At 55.8% G+C, this 20,242-nt stretch overlaps 1 protein-coding gene across 1 annotated transcript; it reads right to left on the reverse strand.

Moving 5' to 3' along the window:
- Positions 1-667: 667 nt before the first annotated feature.
- On the reverse strand, positions 668-13,862 carry LOC121079176 (opsin-5-like). Its single transcript, XM_040576080.1, has 6 exons — positions 10,511-13,862; positions 9,245-9,332; positions 7,052-7,214; positions 6,582-6,709; positions 4,517-4,845; positions 668-3,293 (listed from the first exon to the last, which is right to left on the reverse strand). The coding sequence occupies exons 1-6, from the start codon at positions 10,523-10,525 to the stop codon at positions 2,721-2,723; spliced, it is 1,296 nt and encodes a 431-aa protein (XP_040432014.1). The 5' UTR covers positions 10,526-13,862; the 3' UTR covers positions 668-2,720.
- Positions 13,863-20,242: the final 6,380 nt, after the last annotated feature.

The raw sequence follows: 20,242 nt of genomic DNA on the forward strand, positions 1-20,242 counted from the left end.
GGACTCACCACTGCTCGCACCCTGTGCTCGTCCCAGCCCCGAGCACCAGTCCTGGCCATGGGGACACGGCCTCATCCCTGCCCCACAGCAGCTGTGCCCAGAGGCTGAGAGCCCCCAGGAGATGGCAGCAGCCCCTCGTGTTCGTGTCCTCTGGTGGGAGCACAGAAGGGAGAGCTCTGGGTGCTGTGACCACCACCCCGTAGGACCACAGTGGCACGTGCACCAACGAAATTTCCATTTATTTCAGAGCACGGCTACTAAGGTGTAATCGAATCAAGTCAAACTCAAGTTTTGCACGAGTGAATTTATTTTAAAAATGCACAATTTCAGGAATGCAATGAATAGGTAACAGAGACACGGAGAGCTCAGGAGCTCCTGGCGTGACAGGGTGGCCTGGGCCCGAGGTGGGCAGCGGTGGCGTGGGGGTGCTGGTGCCCAGCTCTGCACAGGGCAGGTGGGGCTGGATGTGGCAGCTCCCTCCTAGAGGTGCACACACACGGGTCTGAAGCTTCATCCTCTTTTCACTGGCTGCCCTGATATTTCTTTGTTTGTTTGCAGCTTTTTCAAACATTGCACATCTTTTGGTCAGCTGTGTTTTTTTGCATAGCAAGAGTAGGAAGCAAAGCCATGCCTTTTGGTGTGTCGGTCCCAGCACGGCCTTCCTGTTAGTCCTTGGCTCCTGCCCCAAACCACCTGCACCTGCCCCAAACCATGTGCACCTGCAGGCATCACGCATGTGCAAGGATTTCCCAGCACCTGGGAGGATGCGAGCACACCTCGAGATATCACAGACCCCTCTTGCACAGGCCCACTCCTGAAACAGGGAAACTGCTAGGGGAAAGCGGCTGCGTGGGAACGACCAAAGGACAAAAGCGAGTGCCACGACTAACACTACCGTACACTAGTCAGAGCCATGCCGCGGGATCCGATAATGATGGCACACACAGAAAGCAGGGGCAGGCCCGCTTGTGCCCGTTGCTGCTGTGCTGTGAGCCTCTCAGCACACAGCTCTGAGCTCGTACCAGCCCCGGGCTGGGATCAGCGCTCGCAGCTGGAGGAGAGCATGGCGAGGGCACCGCGCACAGCGGACGCTGCCTGTGGATGGGGCTACCTACGGAAAGCACGGCCTGCGCTGGGACTTGGCCAGAACACCGAGGCCAAAAAGCCTAGCTCCTATTTCTAATGGCTGGGTTCAGCAGTACCAAGTTTGCAGCTTGAATGCGGTGGGTGTGTGCCCTCTGCTCCCCCGGGAGCGCACCCCTCTGCACACCTGCACGCCCTGGCAGCCAGCGGCTCTTTTGTGAAGTGCTCTGGGACCTCGCAACAGAGGAGGTTGCTGCATCGCCGCTAAGAAAAGGCAGTGGTGTGGTGCGGCTTGGGAAGCAACCTCTAAACCAGGAATTTCTGTATCTGGAGGCAGGAGGGCGAGCCCAGCGTGCGGTGCCGGGCCCGGTCAGCAGCAGTTCCCCGGCGTTTGTGCAGCGAATGGCTCGCTGTCCCCATTTTGCCCAACATGATTTAACGCTGCAGCTCTGGCAATGGGTTATAGAGTGTTTTTTTCATTGACCAGTGACCCCGTAAAGCTCCCCCACAACTGGCTAGCTGGTTGCAGGAGGGCAGCACGCCTGGGACAACACCTTTCCCTCCTCTGCTGCTGACTCTGCCCATCGCCGTGAGCACGTCCTTCCATCGCTGCCTGTTGCAGCCCCTGTAAGGCAGCACCAGCACCCTGCATCCCAGCCAGGGGCACGTGCTGCAGCTCCGTGCTCGTGCTCGGGGCAGCCCACGGGGAGATTCTCCTGTGGTGGTGAATGGCTTTGCATCGTGCCCTTTCGCAGCTTCTCGGTCCTTTTTGGCCCTGCCTCTTCCCTTGGGGGTGAACCGCCCACACACTGCTCTCTGAATTACAACCACGAGCTGGCAGCTTGCCATTCCCCAGCCAGCGGTGCCGATGGTGTGAGAAGCCCTGGCTTCCCAGCGACACCTCCAGCCCCAGCCCCATCTCCAGGGGTTGCTCAGCCACAGATTTGCCATTCCCTGCCTGGAGAGCACTACCTGGGACCGGTATTATTCACGCTGGGATTATTTGAACCCCAAATTCTTACCCTAAAGACAAGCTCCCCTTGAGATTAACCGGATGGTGGTGGGTTTGCATTGCAGCTGAGGGAGTGGGGTCGCCCAGCCCGTGCAGAGAGCAGTCTCTGAGAGGTATATGAAGATATTTCCGAGCCCCGAGTGAGGTAGCTGAAGGGCGCTCCACGCGCCCTGGCAGGAGAGGACGTGGTCGGCTGCGGCTGCAGGAGCTGGGGCTGGGGGCACCTCACGACCCCCCAGCCCCCTCCTGCTGGGCCAGGCACAGTTTGTTAAGACAACCAAGTCCCTGCTTGGTCATCAGAGCACCAGGACGGAGAAACTAAGGCCCAGGGCCCAGAGAGCAAACAGCAGTAAAGCTGCAGCCTGGGGTTGCACCCTGGCCAGATTTCAGGCACTGGGGGTCTGTTATTATCATATATATATTTTGCAAGTGCAAATGCTAGGCTCAAAGTCACAAGAGCCACACCAGAAGGGGAGGCAAGGTTGGTGTCACGTCATCTGCAGAACATGCTGGGGACCCGTCGGATACAGAGATGAGAGAAATGTCGCGTTTGGGTTTTTCTTCCAACGAGGGGCTCGGGCGCAGCTGGGGCCGGGATGCCCGGGCACCGCTGGGCTCTGAGCTCTCAGAGGAGATCCTTCACCACCCCCGACGGCAGCACCTCCCCTGCCACGCTGGCAGCGCCCAGCCCTGACCTCCTCCGTGTCACCAGCACCATGACCTGCACGGCGCTCTTCAGCCCCGGCTGGCCAGCGGCCCCGTCGGCCAGGATGGCCAGGGGAGCGGGCGAGGGGCCGGGGCCCTGGGGCAGTTTGTAGCACCTGGGGTAGTTGCTGAAGCATTCAAAAGTGTCGCTGCAGCTCCTGCAGGCCCCGTGGTGGCGGCTGAAGCCCGGGGAGAAGCGGGTCCTGGTGTCTCTGGGAGGGAAGGGCTGGAGCGCGGTGCCCGGGCAGCTGCAGCAGAGGACGGCGCGGATGGCCTGGAGCAGCACGATGTCTTTGGAGAGGATCTTGTGGAAGTTGGGCTTGAAGAGCAGGTACACCAGCGGGTTGTAGAGCGTCGAGGACTTGGCAAAGACGGCCGACAGCACAAAGGCGAGCGCTGGCACCTGGCTGGCGCCTCCGCAGACTGCCCACAGGGCGACGACGGCGTAAGGGGTCCAGGCAGCCAGGAAGCCCAAGCACACAGCGATGCTCAGCTGCAAGAGGAGATGGAGAGGGTGGTGCTGTGAGACTCCTACAGCATGCCTGAGGTGCCGACCCTCCCCAAAACCCAGCCCAAGGCCGACCACAGCTGCTGTGTGCGATGGGACCCGAGCTGTTGGTCGCACCCCTGGAAAAGCTCCTTGGCTCTCTGGGGCTGTCGTGCTGCACAGCAGGGTGTCAGACAGCACAGCCCCAAGCCTGCGCATCCCAGCACGAACCCATAAACCTGTGTTTCAGGCGGGTTACACCCCGGCCCACCTGGGAATGCAGGCACAGCCTCAGCCCGTCGTGGCACAGACCTGGCTGTGAACAGCCTCTGGGATCAGGCCAGCGTCAGAATCCAGCAGCCTCTGGTAGCACCCAAAATCCCTTCTGTAACCTGTGCTGATCGACCAAAAGGCTCCAGACATGGGCCATGCTCAGACCCTCTGAGCAGGCACAAACATTTCCTTCGGGGTCAGGCTTGCAAGCTTTCTTTTTATTTAAAGGGTATCCACTTTTTTTGACATATCCCTGGTAAATTATAGTATTAGCTCATAGTCTGGGGAACAATGACTCATGCAAGCTCCTTTTATGATCTTTTCCAATGTGATTTAAAAGGAAAACTCCTCCACCTGATGGCTTTAAACGAGGAGAAATCTGTTATTATCCACGGATGCAAACACCAGGAGAACTCACGGGGAGCAGCAGAGCCCCACACTGCTGCTGCAGCCCCTTCCACCCCGCGAGGACAGCGCGGTGCCAGCGTGGGACATCCAGCACGGGGCCATGCGGAGCAGCTGATTGCTGCCGCACGCAACCAGTCCCACCAACAGCCCAGCCTCTCTTCTCTTTCCTTCCTGCATCTGCGTTTGGGAACCGGGGGGGACGGGCGACAGCCACACGCGGGTTGTTTGTTGCACATCTAACGGGAAAATCATCGATGTGCCTGATTCTGGGGGTTCTGCTTGTGTCTCCGTGCTGGGTGGCAGCAGCATCAGCCTCTCCTGCTTAATGCTCCCGGTCACACACTGGGATTTGCGCGGCGCGTGCTGCTCCCTCCTGCTGTGGGGTGCAGGAGCACGGGGCTGCCTTTGCTGCCGTTTATAAAGAACAAGCTGACTCCAGCATTCAAGACAGCGCGCTCAGGCGTTTGGGTCCCAGCTCTGGGAGCCCCCACCCTGCCCAGCAGCTCCGAGCGAGCCCCCCCGGCGCTGGGCTCCCCACAGCACCCTACCTTCACCATGGGGCCGTGCACGCCGCCGGCTCTGCGCTGGGGGGACACGTGCTGCCGCACGGCTCGGCGGGACACCTGCACCGTCCACAGGATCAGCGAGTAGGAGGCGAGGATGAGGAGGCAGGGGAGAAGGTAGCAGAAGACGAAGAGGGCGAGGATGTAGAGCGTGGCCTCTCGGCTGGAGGCTTCCCAGGCGATGCAGCAGGCGGTCCCGTAGGGCTCAGGGCCGTAGCTGCCCCACTCGGCCAGGGGGGCCGTGGCGAAGAGCAGGGCGTACGCCCAGACACACAGCAGCAGCACGCCGGCGTGGGAAGGGGAGAACTTGTTACCTGCGGAGGGGTGTGCGAGAGGGGGGCGTCGCGAGGGGCAGGGAGGCGAGGGGGAGCAGGCACGGGGCTGCCACCTGCGGCCACCCGCACCCCTGGGCTCGGGGACAGGGGCAGAGGAGCAAGGAGGCGGGAGAACCGTGAGGGTCTCCCCCAGGCTGTGCAGTGAGGGGCAGCATCGGCGGTGCTGCCCCTCAGCATCGAGAGGCATCGCTGGAAGGTCGGGTGGCCGCTGGTGGCACGTGGAGGGACGCTGCACCCACAGCCCGTGGGCGGGCAGGATGAGGATGGGAGGGTGGCACAGCCTGCCCTGGGGCAGGGGGAGCTGGCTCCGGGGCTGCCCTAAACAGCCCCAGGCACTGTCCTTTCAAGGACTTTTCCCCTCCTACAGCCTGGAGGAGGCGACTTGGTTCCTTTTCGTCCCATCCCCCTTCAAACCTAAAACCCTCTGATCCCCTCGGAGCTCAGCATAAAGTGCTAAATCTTCAGCCACCTGTAGGAATAACGTTTTCCTTTGAAACCAAGCAATTAAAAATACGTTGAGATTAGCCATTTCCTCACGATACACATGCGAGGGGAGATAAACTCAACATGCCACAGTGCCGAGCTCGGGAGCAGAACCTGCGCAGGGAAAGGGCGCTGGTACCTGGCTGCCTTTTAACGGCCCCCTTTAATCTTTATCTTTCCTTCCACCTTTTAGTGATCTCCTGAGACGTGCTGGCACATAACCAAGGTGACCCTGCTCCAGCATCGCCCCTGAGGCACTGGCAGGTGCCGGGCACACAGCACGATGCAGCCGGCAGCAGCCACCGGCCAGGAGCAGGTTCGGGGCGGCCGGGGCAGGGACCAGGAGAGAGGGAGGGCAGGGTGCACCTTGGGTGCTGGTCTGCAAATCACACTATTTGATTTCATTTCCAATTTTATTTCTATTCTTGGTCTTTAATCCCAAGTGGATGCTGAAGACGCGTGGTAGGTGGAGGATTAGCAGCTGAAGTGAGGAAATGAAGAAATGACTCCAAACAGGAGCTGTGAGCGGACAGGGGGGTTCTGGGTCCCCTCACTTCTCTCGGCTGCCCTCTGCATTGCTTGTCCTGAGCCAAGGGCTGGGGCTGAGCTTAGAGCTGCACTCCCCTTAGCTCTGCAGAGGGGGTCCAGGTGAGAACAGGGCTGCAAAAGTGAGCTACAGCACCGCAAACCCAGCCCTCCTGTATTAATTGTTTCAGTGAGTTAAACACATTTGCTTATGGCTCTACCACCAGGGACAAGGGGAAGTGGCATTTCCTTGCACTGACAGAGCTTGTGGTGTGGAGACTTCCATGTGGCTTCCCAGATGCTGCAGTTTGCTCTGCTCCAAGCCCACATCTGTCCGAAGCCCCACGACCTGCCTTGCACTCCCTGCACATCCCCTGTGATGCAGCGGCTGGGACTTTTCTCCATGGGAAGGACAGACCCTTGGCACTTTTTGGGATGTCGCACTGGAGCCCTGCCATGAAGCAGGCTTTGGGTGCAGGGACTGCTGGATGCATGCAGAGGGAGCAGGGTGCTGGGGCTCTGAACCTCCCCGCAGACGGAGGGGTTAACACACAAGTGATAAAAGCCCCTGGAGACCCAGCGTATCAACAGGTTGCCCTGGGGCAGAGCTTTCCCAGGAGAGGTGGATCTGACCGATAAGAGGAGGCAGAAAAAGGGTTCCGGTAACCGAGAGGGGTGTGGGCACAGATGGTGCATCCAGCACCTACCGTATGCCGGGTAGCAGACCTTCAGGCAGCACACCGCGCTGAGCACCGTCAGGCTGGTGAGGCTGCACAGCCCAAACAGCACCCCGCAGAAGGCGTAGATGGTGCACATCGCCTGGTTGAACAGCCACCTGCAAGGGAAAGCCTCCAGCTATGCCCAGCCCTTCCCCTGGGCCTAGGGCAGCTGCGTGACATCCCCAAAAACACACGTGCACCACCTCACCCCTAGTTTGGTCCCCAAATGTCCTCGCCACGGGGGCTGGGAGCACAAGCAGTGTCCACACCGTGTGGGATGAGGAAACCCACAAAGCAGCCTGGTGTGGGACGAACACCTGGGGAGCTGCGGCACCCCGCTGCCGCCCAGCAGCCTTCTTGGCGTCCCAGACCGAGCCCTGGCAATCCCCGTTTCCAGACGAGGTTTGAAAACCCCACCCGGCTCCATCAGCCAGCGCAGAGCCACGTCCACGAGCTACCTGTGCGCGAAGAAGGACGGGGTGGCCAAGGGGAAGAGCGTCACGGTCATGCTCAGGTCGCTGACGGCCAGGTTGACGATGAAGAACTCGGCGGGCTTCAGCGTGGACCGCTTGCGATAGGCCACCAGCAGGAGCAGCGAGTTCCCCGAGAGAGACACGAGGCCTGCAAAAGGGGCAGGCAAACGGTGCCGCGCGTGCGGGGCAAGGGGCGTCCCCTCCCCGGCACCGCGGGGCAGGAGGCGGCCCCGGGTCCCAGGGGAGTGGGCACGGGCAGGCAGCCGGGCATCTTCGTCTTCCCCAGCCTGCCTGCCTGTTCGTCCCAGGGGACAAACCTCCAGAGGCAGGACGGGAGCCGGGATCTCCTGGAGGGGTTTGGAAGCAAACCCCGGAGATATCCACCACGGGGGGAGAGGGCTCTGGGCTTCCCCCTCCGGAGCAGGATGAGGAGGGGATCCCGTGGGACCCGCAGAGCTCTGTGAGCACATCTGGAGCTGCTTTCCATCGAATTTGATCCCTTCCCCTTCCTGAGATCCTGCAGAGGCAATGATGGTGCAGGACCTGGCCAGACTTAGGCCTTCCAGCTGGAAGGAGCAGGGGGCGCTTCCTTCCAGCTAGACAAATAACGGGAGCTTTGTGTCATCGCTCTTCTGATGTGAGGCCAAGGACCCAGGCCCACTCGCCTTATTAATTTCTTCCTGGCAGTGTCACTAGTGTGGGTCTGCGCTGTCCAGTATCACGGTAACAAAATAAACAAGAAGAAAGGCATTGCGAAGATCAAGGAAAATCCAGACTAAATAAAAGAAGCTCTTTGTTTGCTATTAATGTGGTTAAAACAACAGTGGCTATTAATTTTTCATAACAAGGGCTTTCTCCTCTCCCTCTCTTTTTTTTTTTTTTTTTTATACTGTGTAATGGTGCTTTCATTGAGAAGAGTTTCTGTCTCCTCTGAAGGGGAATCTTTGCTGCTCTCGGGTAGGACTGGAGTTTCTCCCTAATGGATTAGGCTGTAAATTAAATATTGTGGTTACAGCCAGCTTCCAAAGCTGCTGAGCGGCCAACACCAAAGTTCCTTTCTGAAAGGGGACCTGGCCAAATCCCAGGCTTTGGAGTCCCAGGAGGGAAGCGAGGTGCCCTTGTTCCCAGCCTCACGAGGCGTTTTTCCCCACAGAGCTGCTCTGGTTCCCTGCTCGCGCCTGCACTGAGCACAGCTGGCCAGATTTACTCCAGGGAGCATTAGCACTTGGGGCACCGCTGGCATCCCAGTGGCTCCAGGAGCATCCCACGGGCTCCCCGTGCCCGCAGCGTGGGTGACCCAACCCGGCTGGTGTGGGGTGTCCCCGGGGCCCACAGACTCTGCCGCCTGCCCATGTGCTGGGGCTGCCCGGCGAGGGGCGGTGGCTTTGCCCCCTGCGGGCTGCAATGCCTGGCCGTGGGGGGCATGGACAGCACGGGCACCAGGGGACAGGAGTCCTGGGGACCTTTCTGCCCCTCGTTGGCTGAACTGAAAACTGATGTCACACCACCCTCTGTTGGTCCTGGGCAAGAGGCATGGGGGTGAGCACAAAAGGGTGCTCCCCGATCACACCTGGGTGGTAGCCCAGTCCAGGAAGCACCAGCGCTGCACGTCCTGAAAGGTACCAGAATGTCATGGTTGGTGGAAGAGACCAAAAATTGCCCTGTGGGAACCACAGCCAGGATGGAAAAGTACTGACTGACAGTCAGTCATCTCGCGGTCCTGTAAATAGTGGTCCTAAGCAAAGAGCCCCTCGAGCTCTCCAGGGATCGCAGCGGGCTGCAGCCTCAGTCTCCCTGAGGTGCCTCTCAGGGTGACCCCTCAAGGACCACGGCTCGCCCATGGACAAACACCAACGAGGGAGAAGGGTGAGCAATTCACCAGAACAGGGAAAATCTCGTAAGAGCAACTGAGTTTAGAAACCCCATAATACCCTGCAGGGTGTCTCATGTGCATTCTTGAATCTTGAATGAAGTCGCTGTTTTGATTGTAGTAAAGTCCACTGAATTGTTATGTCAGACTGGCTGATGATTAAGTATTGTTAATCATACAACCTGATCTTGTGATTTACTTTAAGAGTGTGAAATAAATCCTAAAGGGAAGTCGGGTAAAAATCTATTTGTGACACACCTGCGCTGCCGGCAGCAGGGGGAGAGGTGCAACAGGCTGCCTTTCCTTACCAAAGACTAAGTAGAGTGTGCCAAAAATCAGGTCTTCTCTCTCCGACAGGGTGGAGGTGAACACGGAGGCGTTGGACGCATTTCCCATCTGCAAAGCAAGGTACAGGCGGAGGTGAGAGCGCGTTTTGGGGAGCTCGGCAGCGCCCAGCACCCCGGGGTGCCCCGGGGCTGGCTGCAGGAGGCTGCTGCGATGCTGGGCACGGCACCGAGCCAACTGGGGGGCTGGCAACAAGATCAGGCTGCTAATCCCACTTGATTACCGTTTCTTTAATTACAGATTACACCGGTAATCTGTATTATAATTATAACCCGAGCCCCACTGCTAGCAACTCAGAACTTGAAGGTGAACAAATGTAATACCAAAAAAAAAGGAAGCAAAAAGCCAGTCCCTTTCTCGGGGTGCCTGACTGAATCCCGGCGGTTTATCAGCCTAATTACTTTCCCTGCTGTTTCGTGCAGCTGAGCCAAAGGCTCCCGAGTGCTCAGGAAGTTAACAGGGGGGAGTGGAGCGGAGCAGCAGATGCCTTTCAACTTATTCACTCCCTTCACTGATAACAAATAAATGGAAAAGTATTTCCTTCAGGTGGAGGAAAAAGGAAGGGGGAGAGAAAATAATGGTGTAATTAGGTGTTTCGGTAGCTGTTAGCTTGCTGTCTGGGATGTTTAAGGCACGCATTAGGCCTGCCCTTCCCCCCGAGGCTGGGTGAGAACCGAGGACGCTGCCCTGCCAGGAGACCATGGGTCTGGGAGAGGGAGGCAGCTGGGGCCAGCCCGGGCTTGGCTTCGTGCTGACAAGTGGCAGTGCCCACGGGACACTCATTCCTGCCCCGTATCCTGGTGTGCTGGAGCAGGGAGCTGGTCTGGCCTCGTGGGAAGGGGGTGAACAAAGGTCATACACCCAGCACAGCTCCCCGGTTAATGTCCCGGCACAGCTCAGGGACCACGCGTGGATGGTGCTTGTGAAGGTGCTGCCCCTTCACTCGGGGTTGGTGCCTGGGGGTTTGCATCCTGAGAGCAGGGCGGGGGAAATAGGGCTGGGAGAGGAGAGCGCTGTTGGCCCAGGCTCCGAAAGCACCCCACTAGAGTGAGAGAGGAAGAAAAGAGGGAGGTGCTACGCTGCAGCCAGCAGGGACAGACGGCATGGTAGACCCAGACGGAGGCTACCCCACACTGGAAGAGGGGCTTCAAGCACGAGTCCCTGCAGCCCCAGATCCCACTTGGGCTGCAGCACAAGGGCACAGGCAGCGCTATCCCCCCCTGCCTTACCTGCCACGTCTCCATCCAGCCACAATCCTACTTGGGAGCTACGTTCCCAGGAGATGGAGCGTTTCTTTCCATCAGTACCACTGCCGTGGAGCTCACATGTAACTACAATTGTTACCTGCACCCAGGTAAAAGTGCCCACCCCACATCCCAGGCTGCATTCAGACAGATGGAGCTAATTACCTGAAGTAACGAGTAAATTAGCATGGAGTGCAAATGTTGTAAATTTTAGGGCACTAATTGGTGTTAAACTGCCAGATCCTGCCAGTAGTTCCTTGCTCTGTGTATTACTGCCCTGCGCTGCCAAATGCCAACAGACCATGGTTCCTCTGGCCTGCTTCATGGTTTTGGGGGGTCAGGGGGGCACACAGCCCACGGGATGTGTACAGCTCACGTGGGCTCACTGAGGGGCAGCAGGTGGGACCATCTCAGGCCTCTGGTGCTGAGCAATCAAACATTTTTATGACTGGATCACTCCTGCTGGACCAGTGCCTACATGCTCTACAGGATGCTGGATAATTCAGTCAATGGGAGCAGCAAACGCCCTCTGCGGTTCTCAGTCTGCTCGGATGAACTCCACGCCTCTCCAGGTGCTTCCTGCTCCCCCAGCGAGCAGAGACAGTGGGAAGCCAGGAGCTGGTCTGTGCAAAACTGTCCTGGCGAGGGTGTGCTGCGCAGGGAGCTGTGGGGCCCTGCGGGCAGAAGGAGCAACAGCAGGCTGGATTTGGGCTCGCTCTCTCGTGTAGATGTGGCCAAAGCCCTCGTGCTGCTGGCAGACTCCCACACCCTTGAGATGTGCTTTGCCCAGGTTACTGGATTGACAGCTCGATGCAAACGTGATTTTAAATTAAGCTCCTCTTACATCAGCCTGCTAAGCTCTGAGAGGCTCTCAGGAAGCTGTGTGGCACGCTTGTCTCCTTCCTCAGCTCACTTATTGGATTTGGGTGATGAGAAGGAGATACTGCCCTGCTTCAAACGCTCCGTCCTCCTGCCTGGCTCTGGAAGGCTGCCCCGTGGTGCTGGACAGACATTGTGAAGACAAGCGTGCACAGCCAGGAGGTCTGACCACTTCCCTTTGGGTTTCCCAATGCCAAACTGCTTCCTGCCACAACCTTTCACTTCGGTGAAATTACAGCCACACCCGGGATCTTTCCAATCTTCCTCTGTGTGCAGCAAAGCATTCAGGTAACAGCAGCGTGCGCTGTACGGAGGAACGAGACCCTGGCTCTCACCTGCCAGCTCGGACGAGGCTGCTGGCCCGTGGGGTTGGACACCCAAGCACCCGTCGGTGTGACTGCGCAGGCAGACGTCAGCCACACTGACAACAAAGGGTTCCGGCAGGGCGATGTCCCAGCTGACGTTAAGGTGGGAAGCTGCACGCCGGTCCTCAGCCGGAGCTGGATACCCAGGGAAGCAGTTCCTTACCTGATCTTTTTACACTTGCACCCCACTAAAGGCACCTCTGAGTACTTCAGCTAGCTCAGCTCATAGCCTGCTCCTAGGATTCAACCCGAGGGGTTAGGCTGAAGGTGACTGTCCCCTCCTGCGTCCTCAGCCCCAGGACCCTGCGGCTTCAGCGTGCTCCCTCTGCACGGGCAGCCTGCAGGAAAACCTGCCTGAACGCTGCTCTCCCGGGGGTTACGCTGCAGGGCAAGCCAGGCTTGGCATCGAGAAGGCACTGCTTGCTTTTGGGGAGGCAACAAAACCACCCGGGGGGAGCACTGGGGCCTCGGCGGGGAGATGCTTGCTGTGTCTCCTTGCAGAGCTCAACCATCGCTGGGTTCCTGGTAGCAGGACCCCGAGGCGAGCCCCCTGCAAGCACTCCCAGTGCTTTCACACCCAACATTCAGGCCGAATCCCTCCCTTTATCGCCTGCTCAGTGCAGACTGAGGCTCTCCCTGGAGATTTTCACTGACATTCCCGATTTGCTGGACACAGGTGCTGGAAACCCCTTGCAGGAAAATTGCAAACATTTCCCAACCTTTCTTCACCTGCTTGGTGCAAGTCTTGTCCCTGGCCTCAACTCCTTGCTGTATGGTGCTGTGACTCATAAGGGATACCAAAATCAGTGGGGCTTGTGCTCAGGTTTTGTTTAAAACCTCGTGAGTCATTTTATCTTAGGAAAAAGCAGCAATGGCAAATCTGGGCTTCAGTGGAAGACAGCTGGCTGCAAGAAAGGCAAGGAGAGAATCTAAGATTTAAACTGAAGGGAGCAGGTGGAATTGATAGGATGTTGCAGAAATTGTTAAAAATGCAAAAAAATCTGAGTGCTCTGAGCCCTCTCCCCCCTTACAAGCCCTCCCTCCTCAGCAGCTCCTCTTCCATCCCTCCTCGTTCTTGCAGTGCTGGTTTGCCAGTTCCTGATGTTTCAGTCTCTACAATTAAAGCTTTTTATGTCCAGAAGGACAATCAGAAAAGTTCTCTGACAAGGCTTCTCCATCACAAGGAAGCAGAAAAGACTGGAGCCCAGCTTCTCCCTTTTTCAGGCCACTTCCTAAGAGGTTTGTGAAGAAATGGGAATTGCTCCTCATCTACACACGCAGGAGCAAGCAGGGCAGGGAGAGAACATCCTCCTGCCACGTATTGGTAATTGTCAGGGAGAAAAAGCTGCTTCAGAATATTTAATATCACAGCTAACAGAAATCCAGTCTCAAAGTGCTTTCTGTGATGAATGTCCTACAGAGCCCACCTCTCCCTTTCTTGCATGCCAAAGTGTTTTAATTGCTGCTAAGGTTAAATTTATTAGAAAACCACCAGGTTATTGGACCCACACCGTGAACGTCGAAAGGGAAGGAAGAAGGAGGCCTTGCTACATATTCCTCACCTTTCACATTTCTCTTCAGAATTTCTTGAGGAAGTGACTGTTACTTTCCCCGTAACTGTAAACACACAGAAAACGGACAGAGCTCCCGGTCACATTTTGGACGTGCCCACTGAGATGGGAGCCTTTGGGATAACTGCACACCGCGCTGGGGGTGGGTGCCCCTCTGTCTGGGGCACGGGGTTACAGCACTTGTTCACACCAGCGCCTTCAGCACCGCCGGTTGTTCCCACCGTCCCTATAAGCACCCCGTACCAGTCCCAGGCTGCCGAGTGGCACCTGGGAACAGGCCAGGAATGACCCCCCTGGAGCAGAGCTGGTGCAGGGGGAGGGAGTGCAGTGGAGGAGGTCGTGGAGGTGCTGGGTGCTGGTGGTCCCCTTGCCCTGGGGGGGACTCACGAGGACTTAATGGCTGTGGTGAAAGGGGCCGGCTGGGCTCATCTCCCCGTCTGCACCCTGGATGCTCAGCGCTTCACAGCACTCACTCCCTTGCCCTCCTGTGCTCTTTAGAGAATAAAGAGTGCCCGTGGTACGGGGACGGATGATTTATGCCTCCCTGTTCCAGACTGAGTGGCTCTGGCCATGAGAATGATATCCTTTATTAACCTAATTGCAAACAACCTTTATTTGGGGCTGAGCAAGTCACTCCTGAAATTCTCATAATGCACAGTTCTCCTCTAGGCCATATTTCATGCTTCCCCAGGAGCCCGTGGGAGCAGACACGCTGAACACAGCGCATGCACACCGCCTGTCTGCGACCCTTCAGCAAAATGTACATCAAGAACGTGGGGAGGAAGGAGGGCCTGTGGTCACACAGCTGCACCGGTGACGAGACAGGGCAAGGCCCAGCACAGTCTGGAAGGAATTGTTCCTGCTCCTCACACGTGTAGCAAAGGCAGGAGAGAGCTGGCAAAGCCTGCAGGACTTATTTCCTTCAGAGCCCTGGCAGGTCTCCATCCCGCGGTACAGCAGGGAGCTGCGGGTGTCCCGTGAGAACAGGCTGGTAAAAAGTAAATAAAATCCGGGGGAGATGAACTTCTCTTTCTGATATATTACTTGGGACAGGCTTTATTTTTATGGTTGTACTTGAGCTATTTGCAAAACACACGTCGCTTGTTGTAATGCAGAAAATGATCAAACAGCATCTCCTGTACTGGTAGTACTGACAGACACGCTGATGTCATTGACACGGGGACTACAAATCAGTTTTACAGAAATACGGAAAGCTGTCATTTTGTGTCTGAAAGTAAATCACCAGCCAGCTCCTGTACACTCACCTTAGCTATGTGCAGTGCACGGACAAGTGGAGCTAGGGCCAGCACAAAAGCTACTGCACAAATCTCAGACTTCCCCATGCTGTTTCATTTGGGCCTTGCAACTCCTTTCCTCCCCAGATGAAGTTGGTGGTGGTGCACTGTCTGAGCTCACGTGTGCGGGATGCTGGGACCCAGCCCTAGTTGCTGCTTACCTGTGCCTTTACCCTTCTGGAGCAAGACAGTGTGCAGCCTGCCTCCCTGCCGATGTTACAATCCTGTGCTGGCTCAGCTTGCCTCCTGGCAGCCTGCACAAAGCCGTCCCTTGCTCTGCGAAGCTCCCTCAGGTGAGCGTGTGACAGAGGGAGCTTGCAGAGCCGCTGCCTGCGCTGTCACGGTTAGTGGGGAGAATCACAAGCTGCACAGCCATCAGCGCAGGGACTAAACACATTCACACTCATTTCTGACAGAAACAGCTGCTGGAGGTTTGTTACAGCTCAAAGAGGTTCAAAAAAAACAAGACTCTGCTCAATCAAGACTACATCTTTACCTCCTCTGGGAGGGCCTTCAGTCGAGAGTGTCTCTTTGTGGGCTCCCCAGCGGCATGACGCAGCCCTTTAAAATCAAACTGCCTGGCCACACAGTCTTTGAGCATACAAAGCTGTTGCTGAATTTGATTCAAGCTCCGTTGCTCAGGCTCTGTTCTAAGAAGAGACAGACTGTGAAAGCTCCTTTCCCCTCAATTTAATCAGACTTCGAAATGAGGTGAAGTTCTCCAAACAGCTGCTGCCACAGGTACCTTAGCAGGAAGCCCTCATATTCTGCATCCGGACCCTATTCTTGTGTTCAGAGGAAGAACCGAGCCTAAACCTGCATCCCAGGTCCACACTGGGTATCTGGGCACACGGGAGGACTCTGACACGGCCGGGCTCTGCTGATCACATGCACTCCTGCTGTCTGCCTGAAAAACCCTACAGTGTATTTTGTGTGATTGTTGGTTTTGCCCTTTCCCCCTCCAGCCTTCAACAGTTGCTTTTTTTCAGCTAATGTGCCACAAGTCAGAGCCTTTCTTGGAGAGGAGGAGGAAACCTGATGAGCCTGAAACCTCAACTGACCTCCAGCCTCTTTCAGTAGTGAATGGCAGGAATCAATCAGTGCCATTCCTAGCGCAGGGGAAGCTCAGACGCTGCTCCCTGCCTAGCAAATACAGCGAATAAAAACTCACAGAAAAGCAAAAAAGCACAGCTGAGAGACTGCTCATGTCTGAAAGGCAGACCGCAAAGATTTTACAGGAAAGGCAGCCCTCTGCCCCCCCCCCCCCCCCCAAACCGCTTCATAGATCGCAAAGTTGACCTGTGCCCGGGCTGCCCTTCCCCTGGGTCATACACAAACCAGCCCGCTTTCTGCCTCCCTCTGCTAGCCATCCAGGGCTTCTGCTAGCCCACTGAGAGGGGGCAGCCCCACGCCCACCCGGGGGCTCTCAGAAAGCTGTGTCGCTTACACACACCCAAGTCCCTGAAGCTGCCGGACCCCATCCGATGGGGACCGCGACCCCCCCCGAACTCAGGGCAGGGGGTGCTGGGGGGGCTCCGTGTCCTGCCGGGGGGTGCTGGGGGCAGCGGGACCCCCTGTCCCGGGGGGGGGGGCAGGTTCCGTGCCCGCGGCTCAGCACCGGGGCTGCGGACAGCTCCGTCCCGAGCCGTCCCGCCCAGCTCCCACCCCGCAGGGCTGGGACCCCCCCAGCCCCAGCCCCTCCTCCCCATCCAGGCACCCCCACCGGCTGGCCCCGGAGCTGCTTTCAGAGGGAAACTGAGGCACGGGGAGCGCAGCTCAACCCCCCCCCCCCCCGTGGGCTCGGCATCCCCAGGCTCCCCCTTTTCCCCCCCAGCCCCAGCAGGGACGGTCCCCCCGGTGCCCGGCGATGCCCTCACCTCTCCCCGCGGGTCCAGCCCGGCCCCATGCTGCGCCTCGAGGTGCTCCAAGGACATCCTCGGAGCGACAGAGGAGGAGGTGGGGAGCGCTGCGCCGAGCCCCTTGCCGATCAGAGCTGGGGTTTGTTTTCCACCTGAACCACTCGACCTGTCTCTGCTCGGCAGAAGACGAGTCACGGCCGTCACTTAGCCGCACGCTTTGTTCATTCACTCTACATCAAGAGCTTCCCCTTGGCTGCCAGGGATAAATGGGAACGGTTTCAAAAAGCCTACTGCTCATTGTTAGAGCTCCAAGTGTTGTCAGGGCTGCCGGTCAGCTTGGAGCTGGTGCCTAAACTCGCTGCAGAAAGGAACCCCAAAGCTGGAGAAATGCACAGCATTGCCATATGTGCTCTACTTGCTTTGGCAAGAGCCTTCATGAGAAACATCTATGGACCGAACAGCTATGTAAACAGATATGTACTGAGATTAATATAAACTAAAACTTATTTGTTGTTTGTGTTCCAGACACACAAAGGCCTCGGCCAAGTTTGAGGCCCCATCACGCAGACTGCTCTGCGTGGCCACGGTTAACCCAAAGAGCCTGACATCCCCCAGGGGACGTGCCTCACCTTCCCCCTCTTATCCGGGATGGACCTGAGGCACAGGACTCAGTCAAAAGCTCAGACACAGGCAGAAGCTCTTCCCACTCCATGCTGTGTGCTGGGACTGCAAACGTTACTGAACTTTGTGGGTCGGTCTGCAGAGTTGCACTACTCTTTTAGCTCATTTTCCTCGGGAAACAGACCTACATCTCGCTCTGTCTTTTCTCAGCAACACCTCTCCTTCCCCAAACATTTCATTCCATCAGCCGTTCTCACCCAGATTTGGAAGAGAGACTGAAATCTCTGACATAATTTAGTTCCTGCTGGTCTTGTGCAGGGGGGAAGGCCCAGAAGTTGCTTGGAAGAGGGAGGAGGGCTCGGCTGAGATACCACGCAGCAAGCAGCTGATCCAGCAGCACCCACAGACCCTCCTGTCTCCCTGTCTCCCTTTTTGTCTGGAAGAGATTCCTCGGAGAGATGGGGTTTACAGAGGTGATGAGACAAAATGAGACCTGCAGGAAACTGGACTTTGTTTCTGGCTGTACACAGAACAGTTTTGTTGTTTTTTTTTGTAAAACTGAAGCATGTGGTGAGCTGTGCTTTAACTCAGCCCCAGCACACTGTTTCAACGCTCTTTTTGTACAGCAACAGTCAAGGCACAGAACAAGTCTTGAGTACTTTTGATCTGGGATTTAACCAACAGGTTGATTCCTAGAAATCAAGATTGACTAAAAGCCTATTATTTGCTGCGAATCCTAGAGACTTCAGTATAACCATTGTTATCTCAAGCATACAATTTTGGTTTTTAAGCTCCCTCTTCTTCTTTGCCCCTTGAAAAAGAAAAGGGAAAAGGAAAAGCAAAGAGAAAGGGAAAAGAAGAATATTTGAGCTATCAGCCCTCCAAAGGAACAGGAGCCCAATTGACAGAAAGTTACCAGAGATGCTGGAAGCATTACAAAGCCAACAGGAGACGAGCTATGTCAAACCTACACAGTGTCACCTGTCCCAGAATTGATATCCTTGGCTGCCAACAAGGAGCATTTAAAGTGGAGAGGACTGGCCAGGCAGGTCACAGCCTGCGATTAGGCACATAGTTCAGAGTCCCGTTCCCCTCTCAACACCCACATTAATCATAGAGCTGGAACTGTAATCCTGTTTCATTTTTCTCTGTCTCTCCTTCTCTGTCCCATTTGCCACAGACTAAGGCTAAAGAGAAGGGTTTTTTAGTACTCTTCTGTCATATCCCAAAGAGAACTACCTTGTGTTAAGTCTTGAGGCTGTAGGTACTCAAGCCTTAGTTTTGCTCCTAATCCATCGGAGCCCATTTGCACCAGCTGAGAAGGCTTTGCACAGCTGATCCCACTAATTTAGGGTCTTGGTTCCAGCTACACTTCAAAAAGAGACCAGGGTTTAACTCACTAAATGCCTGTTTAATCCTCCCCTTCTATGAAAAGCAAAGAGCTTTCCTGCTGGAAGATACTTCCTCTATGTTCTTTTGCAAGCCTGTGATAATCAAAACAAACAAGCCTCTTCGAGTAATTAAACATTTATGCTGTTAAGCATACGAACACAGAATGCAGCATAATTGTAGAAAGCTCAGGGCAATGAGAGTGAGCACAGGGCTCACTGCTGAGCCAGACAGAGGTTGCAGGGCAGGCAGGATCTCTTCTGTAACACCACCGGCCTCCAGACCCAGCAGCGAGCACTGCTGATTTCACTTTTCAAACAAATAAACCTTGTGAGTCATTTTCCTTGTAAAGAACTTGAAAAGGGAAACAAACAACAGATATCAAATTACCACGGCTCTTCAAAATCTGCACTCACCTTCAGCCAAGGAAGACTGGTGGGGGAAGAAAACACCTATGCACTTGAACACCCAGGTGTGTGCACGTACCGCATTTGCCTGCCCAGAGGAAGCCAATAAGCTGTGTTACAGCCAACATACAGCATGGCTCACCTCCTAAAGCTTTCAGCCAGCTCTGTCTGAGTGACAAAGTTTATGAAAGTTGCCCTGTGCTGCAGCTGCACCACTGAAATGTTATACTGACTGCTGCTTGCTCAGGCAGCCTCCTCTGGGCAGGCTGCTGCTCCCCGCATGCACCCGGCTCTCCTGCTCCCCAGCTGGCACAGCGAGGACATGGGTATCACCTTTGCACCACGTAAAGAAGTGCTGGTGCAGCCCAGCTGTTCCCATCAGAGGTTTCAGAGTGCTGTGTCCTTGCCCACCTCAGCCTCGCATTTCTGAAGTCCAGATGGGAGGCAACCTGAAGCTCATAACCCTCTTTTAACTACCAGCTCACCACCAGATACAGGACCCTTCCCTGGGAGCACCCCATCAGAATGCTGGCTGCACAACACTGATAGTGTTGGAGATAAGAAGATAAGACTTTAGGAACCACCAGTCTGTCTGCGGTCGGACTTCTTTCATTGTGGTTTCATCCCTATGTTGAAAGACACTGACTGCAAGAATTTGTAAGCATACCAGGGTGTTTAGTCATTTAAACTATATAATTCTGCACCTAATTTGTATGTGCAAATACTGCAACCTTTTCCATGCAAACTGTGACTTTTGACACACAAATATTCATTATGGAGATGTGTGTTTACAGGTAATTTACTTGTGTAATCACCATATGCAGAAAATAGACACGCAGCCATGCCTCCCTTCCGCATAACAACCCTGACTCTCAGCACTGCCCACAGTCCCTGACTGGAAACTCGTACCTGTACTGCAGCATGTGCTTTGCCACAGTGAGCTGGGAAAGCTGTTTTTAAGGAACCAAGGACAAGAGGATACACAGCCAGTGCTGTCAGGTGCTCAGTCCTCTGTGTGTTTCTCCCATCTCTGGCCATTATTTGCATTGATGGTGTTTACATTTATTGAAAAAAACATTCCTTGGGGTATCGAAGGGACATGGCAGAGCATCTATTTTCAGAGACAAAGGAGCTGGGATTCTGCCACCCAGCAAAAGATACCAAGCCAGCTGCTCAGATCTGTAAGGACATTGAAAGATAAGATGACAAACATTGACTGGGGATAGGGAATATGCTGGGGAAACAGTGGAGGTTTCCCAGTGCCAGGAGATTCAAATGGTTTAAGGGAAAAAAGGAAAAGAAAAAGAATAAAGAATCAGATTGGTGTGGTG

Source organism: Cygnus olor, chromosome 16 (genome assembly GCF_009769625.2).
Source record: "Cygnus olor isolate bCygOlo1 chromosome 16, bCygOlo1.pri.v2, whole genome shotgun sequence".
Taxonomy (NCBI): Eukaryota; Metazoa; Chordata; class Aves; order Anseriformes; family Anatidae; genus Cygnus; species Cygnus olor.